Genomic DNA, 8,909 nt, shown 5'->3' with positions numbered 1-8,909 from the left:
GATATATCCATACCTTAATACTGAAATAAAACACATATATTTGAATAATATTTATCATTTAATTATTTATTATACATATACACACTTCAAATATACACACACGCTAATTATTTTATTTTCTATTGATTATAATAGATACCATTTGGATATCTATAATCCAATAGATATTTTTATAAATATTTAAATTTTTTATCTTGATGGATGAATAATAAGAAATAAATATCAAAAAATCTAACCCGCGGGTTTTAATAATCATCTTGTAACCTTATAGGTAACAGAAAGATTAATGGAAAGAGCGACATAAGGATGCTATATTGGACTTTTAAAACCAGAGGGACTAGGTAATTACTTTTTCTAAGAATACAGGGACTAAGTAAAGCAATAATTTAATTAATATTAGTCAACAATGGTAGAGGAATAAGAAGAAAATTCCAAGATAGTCACTCGTATCACCATATATAAAAATAAACAAATAAAAAAGTAACCCCACTTTGCTTTTAAAACATTCCTGCCTGAATTTCCTTTTCTTTGTGGTGAAGGAGCAGAGAAACTTCCATCCAAGTATTGGGATCTTAGTGACCATTTCCTCGTGTTTTTTCCACTTCTTTGCCGCCATGGGCAACATACAAGCAGCTTCCCTTCACCTCCTTTGAAAGCTTACTCTTCGACGCATTCAGATGCCGCCTCTATGACTATGTTGAGCCTATATAATTAGCATCCCTCCTCTCCATTCCTTGAAGCACATCATTCATAATTTCTTTTCCGTAGAAGAGAATTAGCCTTTGAGTTTCCTCTCTTGCAGCAATATATTACTCTGTCAATGGAGGCTTGCCATTTAGCCAGCTTAATCACAGTGCAAAAGGCATCATCAAACGCCAACCAATCCTTTTCTCTATTGTTTAAAATGGTTCATTTATTCTTATCTAAATTGATATTTAGTAGGTTCAATAATTTTCAGAAGTTTTTTTCAAGATTTCGGTTCATCATCCAATCCCAACTAAGCCTTGGCAACTCAGAGCTTTGGGAATTTGATGATGGAAATCGGGATTCTGAGACATCAATGAAATCCCAGGAGTCTTGCTTTGACAACAAGAGAGACGAAAGGAATATCTGCAGAGAAGATGTGGAGATGGTGATGGCAAACTTTGGACTTTTTTGCAGCAGAGAAAGTGAGGATCTTAAGGAGTGGATGGATTCTGATGAACTTTCACAGCTGTTTGATGAGAAGGAGCCGAGCTTGGAGGAAATTAAGGAAACTTTCAATGTTTTTGACCACAACAGTGATGGTTTTATTGAAGCAAGTGAGTTGCAGAGAGTTTTCTACATATTGGGATTGAAGGAGGAACTTGAGCTAGAGAAGTGCAGAAAGATTATCAGAATCTTCGATGAAAATGGAGACGGAAGATTAGATTTTAATGAATTTGTAAAGTTCATGGAGAACAGTTTTTGTTGAACACAAATCTGAGAATTATCAATAATCAAATCTTTATTTGTTTTTTTCCCCTTCTTTAATTCAAGTATTTCCATCTCTTGTGCGTATTAAATCTGAATATCTATGTTACTCTACAGATAGTTTAAGCAGGATACATGGATTGCACACAAAACCAAAAGTAGGAAATATGAATTTGTTGAGAAGAGAAACAGCCCACTCCTATATTTTACCTCCGGTAGAAACTAGCCAATTGATAGATGCCTTGTTCTATATCCAAAAATAACACATGGGATTAGCTGCACGGGTTAGTTAAAAGAACAGAAGGAATACAGCAGCTTCTCCACGTTCGCTTTTGGACTGGATCATAAGAACAAGGAAATAATCGAAGCAGAAAATGGTTCTAATTGAATTTGGCATCAATTTATTTTCAAGTGCACAGTGACAAAGCAATTTAAAATGTTTATGACTTTTTCCCAAAGCTCACACTTTTTCCCAAAGCTCACAGGTGCATGTCATAGCTAATATCAATTGGTAACCTTGTGATTACGTTATTCATAATAACAAGATTTACGGTGAATTCTGAAAAACCAAAACACCACTCATGCTTGCTTCATGGAATGATAAGTATCGTATCGGAGGTCTCCTAGGAATTGGTGATACTAAAACAGATGGTTTTATAAGATATTTCTTAATTTTATCAAAATCCTCTTGAAAATCTTTATTTTAAATTCCTAGATTATTCTTCCTCAATAAAAGATTGGTTTTATTGGTTCGCATGTAGTTATATGTAATTTAACTTTTCTAAAAATCCCTTTATATCTTTCTTGATATTGGGTGATGATATATTTTGGATGACTTTAACTTTAATTGGATCCACTTCAATTTCTTTATTGCTTACTATAAATCCCAATAACTTTTCAATTTTAACTTTAAATATACATTTTCTAGGATTCAACTTTAATTGATAGTTTCTTACTCTTTCAAAGAGTTTACTTTAATTGATATTTTCTTAGTCTTTCAAAGAATTTACTCAAAGTTTGCACATGATATTCTCTTATATGGGTTTTAACGATCATGTCATCAACATATACTTCTATATCTTTATGCATTATATCATGAAATAGAGTTATCATTGCTCATTGATACGTGGCTCCAATGTTTTTCAATTTGAAAGGCATTCCCTTATAACAAAATGTTCCTCATGAGATAACAAAGGTAGTTTTTTCCTTGTCTTCTTTGGCTATCTTGATCTAATTATAACCTAAGAAGCCATCCATAAAAGAGTAGGTGGATTTCTTGGTGGCATTATATAGAAGCATGTCAATGTGAGGGAGAGGAAAGTCATCTTCCAAGCTAGCTTTATTCAAGTCTTTAAAATCCACACCTACTAGGATCTTATTACCAATTCTAGGTACTGCCACTATAATGGATACCCATTGTGGGTATTGACCACTTCTAGTAAACCTGTATCCTATTGCTTCCTCACTTTGTCTAGCCTCATTCTTCTCATTTTTTGTTATATAGGTTTGCACCCATGTATCAAAGGCAACCTATGTACAACAATGTTGGTATCCAGTTTAGGCATATTGATTTATGTCCAAGCAAATATATTAGAGAACTCTTTCATCAAAGATACTAAACCACCATTTCTAATTTATATAATTAGAAATCTATATTATGATCTTTAATTCTTTTTTCTCATGCTTAGTGCCTACACCAACCATTTCTAATTTTTCTTTAACTGGTTATAAGGCCTTCTCATACTACTTAATTTTCTTAATGAATTATGTTATGTCTTCTTCTTCAAACTCTTCATTATTCATAGTAATTGTGTTTTTATCAAGATTTGACTAATTTTTCTCAATGCAATAGGTTTGCATGTTTATTGAGGCTCTGCTTTCAGATTTTCTGAAAGACAAAAGGTGTTTATATAAACAAAAAAAATTAAGTAAAGATAAGAGAAGGAAGAAAAATACATGATCTCATTAAAATTGATAGGGTGGCTTAAACACATATAAAGTCCCCAAATTGATATCTTGAGTTGTGATTATTAGTTGGGTGAACATGTAAAAATAACAACAAAGAAGAAAAGAGCTATGAAAAACATATATAATAAGCATATTAGACACAAGCACTCTTGGATGAATTACATTTTTAGAACAATCAAAATATCTTGAATCTCCTAATTATTTAGCTTTTCTCCTTCAACAAGCTTCATTATGAAACCTTCTATAAGAGCATCTTTCATTGAGTTAATCATTAATTAGGGCTAGAATAGATCAAGAGGGCTTTCTTCAACTTTTTTAGCTTTTTCCAAATAATTGATTGTAGTACTGGCAAAATGTTCCTCCAATTTTTTTGCTCTTATCTTATATGCTAGTTGTGGGAAAGTTTCCTGGATATTTGGGATCTTCATTTTTTCCTCATCAGGCTCCCTTCCTTTAATCCAGGCCATTTTTGTTTCTTTTTTAATTTTAGTTGCCCTTGCATAGTTTTTCTTCATGTGCTTGAATCCCAACCCAAATCTTTGGTACGCTCTGTTGGGGATTCCTGCTCCCCCATGCGCGGACCGGTGGTGTACTGATAGTTGCTCAAAGAAGGCTAAGCACACTGAGACACAATATTTAACGTGGTTCGGCAAAAACGCCTACATCCACGGGAGAGAGTCCATATTGTTAGCAACTATCCTCTTGCTTCTTCAACATAGGCTTGTATCTTGCAACTCTTCCAAGTTTACCATTCTGAGAGCGTCTCCAGCCAAGTTTATAGGTACTTGCCACACCTTTCAATCACCAAAGTCACCAAAGCACACCTTTTCTCACACAAAAGGATCATTGCAACCAGATGGTCTGCCACTTCACATCTGAAGAGTGTTATTGCTTGTCTCTAGGACAACGTTTCCCTTCAAGCATATCAACCATGCTCGGTCCAGAATGATTCATCAAGCCTCACACTAAGGCTTACAACACCCCATCAAATGAAAATTTCTATTTCCAAATGTGACAGTAATTATCTGAGTATCTCAATATGATCACGAGCTCACCACTCTTCCAAGAGTCTACTCATCTCGGAGTTGCGTCTGCCCTCTATTCCACCCTAGAAACCATACCTTACTTCTCTGTGAGTCTCTCGCTCTTAGTCCTAAGAGTCCAGGTAGCTTTCCACCTTTACTTATGGGGACAACCCATTAAAGGTTGATCCATATATGTCTTGATACTTTGAGTATTACAATGCCTTCACCGAGCTCACCACCTTGACAAGAGTCAACTTGTTCCCGGAACCTGCGCATACCCACTGCTCATTCCTAGCAGTCGCGTTTTAATGCTCCACAAGTCACCCACTTATTGTCCAAGGCAAATGTCTTCTAGCTCATTGATCTTTAACATGGGGGCAATATCTATGAAAGTCAATCCTGCATTTGTCTCCATACTCATCATAGCCACTTCATTGACTATACACCTGTCCACTTACATCTAGCCATCACATTGGCTCTAGGGCGTTCTGAACTGGGCTCATATCATGACCCACACACCTTCTCCTAAGGTGTCTCCGCTCGTCATCATACGGCGGTCTGAATTGGGCTCATATCGTGGCCCTCACACCTTCTCTAAGATTTCTTCGCCTGTTGTTATAAAGCGGTCTGAACTAGGGCTGGCCTACACACCTTCTCTAAGGTGTCTTTGCCCGTTGTCATGGGGCGGTCTGATCCCAGGCTCCTATCACGGCCCTCATACACCTTCTCTCTAAGGTGTCTTCACCTTTCATAGGCGGTTGCATTCTCCTTCAGCTGAGATGCTTCAAAGTGGATCCAAAATTCTCTACTACCATGTGCACTAGGGAGAGATTACTGCCACTGATTACATAGAAAGAGAAAGTTGCGGTATACTCCTCGCAATCCTCCACCTCGATTTCTATGTTTGGAGCTTCTATGCCTTTCTGCTTGACAGCTCTACCTACACCAACTCTCTTTGGTGTCTTCGCCTTTCATCATAGGCGGTCGCCTTTTATCACAGGTGTTTGCACCCCCTTAATTAGGTGCCTCTACAACAGCTCTCTTTCCATCCTTGCATGCATTGGAAAGATCTTCGCCTGTTGTCTTCATCAAGAGCACAAGAGACGTCCTATTGTACAACCTCTAACAGTCTCTGCTCTGAGCTTCATTTAGGAACTCTTCTTCTCCTTGCACCTGTTGTTTCATTACAGTACCTCGTTGGATCCTACGGGTACTTCAGCACAATCTCCATGTGCACTCATACAATTTATGTTCTCCAGGTTTCTCCCTATTCCTTGCTTATGTTTGACAGCAGCTCATCCTGTCACAACATCTGTCCAAGTCAAAATAGGTTGCCAATCTTTATCCCCTTGCTGTATTCCTCTTCCATTATCAGGGTCTTCATCAATTCTCCCATCAAGAAATCACAGTCACCAAATCTAACTTCTTTGGAGAAATCATCACTTCATCAGATCCTTTGAACATACGGAACCCAATTGTTCCCTTGTGCCGTCATCCTGCTAGCCTTCAACCATTTCATTACAAACTGCTATATATACGAAAATAGTACCGTATGGATAATCCTTCCACTAAGCAAGTTCGCAGGAAAGATTGGAGGGGTCACACTGGTCCCACTTAAAACCTAATCTCCTAGACAGAACTTCTTAGGCCATATCTATCCATTGTACTGTCTTTCCATATATACAACCATTTGCTAGCTTTGTTGCGGCTTTCCTTTACAAGTGATCTGGAATATACTGGTTTAATACATGATTTCTCAACATTTGGCGAGACTACCAGTGCTTAGATTCGTTAAGATTGGTCTTCGTCAATTTCCACTCTACACCTCTAATTGTCCACATAATCGGGTGTCCGGGTGTCTCAATTTTTCCTTCCTTCAAGGCAACTGAAAAATTCTCCATTTAGCAGTTCAACACATGTAATTGGGCAAAAATGTGTGATTTCTTCTTCTTCATCTTCATCGACCACCACGATGACCTTTAGATGCCTCCTAATCGGGTAATCTCTCTTAATAATTCACCACCACCACTTTTGATCTCAAATCTCAACGATTAGACCGTACCATTGCATTCGAAACGATCAAATTAGCTAGAAACAAGTCTAAAATCGTCCAAATCACATTTCAGACGGCTAAGATTTGATCAAAAAACAATTTTGGCCTGATGAGCGGTCCAGATTCAATCTTAGATCCGGTTGCACGTAGACTCCGCTGCACAGAATTGTATCCCTCGACTCGCAGCTCGGCTCAGTTCCACACATCTTAGCTCAACTCGGTTCGGTGGGTCCCACTATGCTGATGTGTCAGATGACTGGACGATGACATGGCTGCTGACTGGACGCTGACATAGCAAGCCAACTGTGCATGCTAGCGTCATAATTACGTAATGATGATGTCATCCTTATCCAGGTCTGCACGTGTGTTGGGTCGTTTAGCATTCGGGTCGAGTCAGCCCATCCGGGTGAAGAAGACGCGTGTGACGTGTGGCGCACATCTATACGCGTGGCCAGCCACCCCGCTAGCGCGTGATGGCGCGTGCGACCGTTTCCGAAGTCTGATTTTGACGCGGTTTTGAACAGTGGCGTTATCTCTTCCTCCTCTACACAGTGGTATTGTCAAAACATAATTTTGACAACTTTCATTTTTGAGCAAAATCAAACACCCCTTTAAACCATGTGCTCTGATACCAATTGTTGGGGATTCGTGCTCCCCCATGCACGCACCGGTGGTGTACTGATAATTGCTCAAAGAAGGCTAAGCACACTGAGACACAATATTTAACGTGGTTCGGCAAAAACGCCTACTTCCACAGGAAAGAGTCCATATTATTAGAGATTATAGAAAGGATACAAAACAAATACATGGAGGAGGAGGATCGGTTCACTCAAACTCTACTCCCAGCTCTCATTGCTACACTTGCAGCTGCTGCAATGACAGTATGGTTGCTGCCATTGTAGCCCTTCACTTTCTCTCTTGGTCTCTCTACTGCACTCACAATCTCTCACATTTTGCTCTCTTTCTCGGTGCCTATTTATAGGCAAGAATGGTGCCACAATTCCAGCTCTTCTTCAACAAAGGTGGCTGCCAACTCCAACTCTTCTTCAACAATGGTGGCTGCCAACCTTTGAAATCTTGGATAGGTGCACATGGTTGGTGCAACTCCAGCTGCAGCTACTGCAATTATCAATGGTTGTTGCACATTATTGGCAACCAACCTAACACGTTGTTCTTAAGTCCTTTATGTTTATCCTTTGAGGTATACCAGTGATTGGACCATACTAAAAAGGTAACCTATGCTTCACAAAGCATTTTGCACTATGATTCTAGCTTCTGAAAGTTTTGGTCAGGCACCTACTCAAAATTTACAACTTCAAATGCACGTAGGTTACCATTTGTATTATTTTTAGCCTCAATATACTAAATTGCTACATTATTTATAATTGTCATAACCTCTTCAGACATCATGGTCACCAATTTTCCATTGATAATAAACTTGATCCTTTAGTGTAGAGAGGATATTACTGCACCAGTTGCATGTATACATGGTCTTCCTAATAATATACTATAAGAAGGGTGGATATCCATGACTTGGAAGGTTACTTGGAATGGATGTGGACCAATAATCAATTCAATGTCCATGCTGCCAATGATGAGCTTTGGTTTCCATTATAGGCTTTTATAGTTATGGTGTTAGGCTTCATATAAGAAGCATGACCAACATTTGGTCCATCACATGTTTCAACAACATATTCAGAGTATATCCATTTTCCAAAAGCACATTGGTAACCATGCAACCTTTACATTTCATTATGATATATAGTGACTTATTATGCCCAGTCCTTTTAGGATCAAGTTTGTTTTCAGTGAAATACAAGTAATTAGCAAATTGGATTCTTCCTATTAAATGCTTCATAGAATCTTGTGTCATGTATTGAGGGATATAAGCTTCATTGAGGATCTTTTGGAGTGCACTTCAATGTAATTCCAAGCTTAGGATTAAAAACATCGAAGAAATCCTGGCTTGTGTTTTCTTTAATTGATCAATCACGCTATACTCACTATGTTTTATTAGTTTTAAAAACTCAGTGGCTTTTTCCTCACTCACTAGTTTATTGACCTTATAAGTAGTGGGTAAATCTGTCACATCCTTTCCTTTGGATTTTTTCTGGCTTTCCAATTCTTTAAGGGTTAAACACCTTTTATTTTTTGTCAATCCTCCAATTCTAGCATGGAAAACCGGTGCAGGACATAGTTTCCACCTTTTATTTAATGTAGGCTTGGTCAAAACCAATTTTGGTTGTCTTTTCTTAGTTGATTGTTATCTATATACCTATCCACCCATCATTCCTACCTTTATTTTCTCTTTGAGGGTGTCAATTCTTAACAATCCTCGCGCCCTCATACTTTTCACCTCATTGTGGAATTTTTTACAATAATCAATGTTGTGTCCATTTTACTAGTGATAT

General features: G+C 37.9%; 1 protein-coding gene across 1 annotated transcript; it reads left to right on the top strand.

The window, feature by feature from the left end:
• Positions 1–522: 522 nt before the first annotated feature.
• Positions 523–1,497, top strand: LOC133699048 (probable calcium-binding protein CML46). Its single transcript, XM_062122178.1, has one exon. It carries the CDS (start codon positions 821–823, stop codon positions 1,451–1,453), a length of 633 nt encoding a protein of 210 aa, XP_061978162.1. The 5' UTR covers positions 523–820; the 3' UTR covers positions 1,454–1,497.
• Positions 1,498–8,909: the final 7,412 nt, after the last annotated feature.

This window comes from Populus nigra, chromosome 7 (assembly GCF_951802175.1).
Source record: "Populus nigra chromosome 7, ddPopNigr1.1, whole genome shotgun sequence".
NCBI classification, from domain to species: domain Eukaryota; kingdom Viridiplantae; phylum Streptophyta; class Magnoliopsida; order Malpighiales; family Salicaceae; genus Populus; species Populus nigra.
The sequence above is the reverse complement of the archived record's forward strand: the minus strand, read 5'-3'. Positions and strand labels throughout refer to the sequence as shown.

Coding starts and splice junctions, on each gene's coding strand:
- LOC133699048 (XM_062122178.1), top strand. CDS start 821: ATGGAGGCTTGCCATTTAGCCAGCTTAATCACAGTGCAAAAGGCATCA.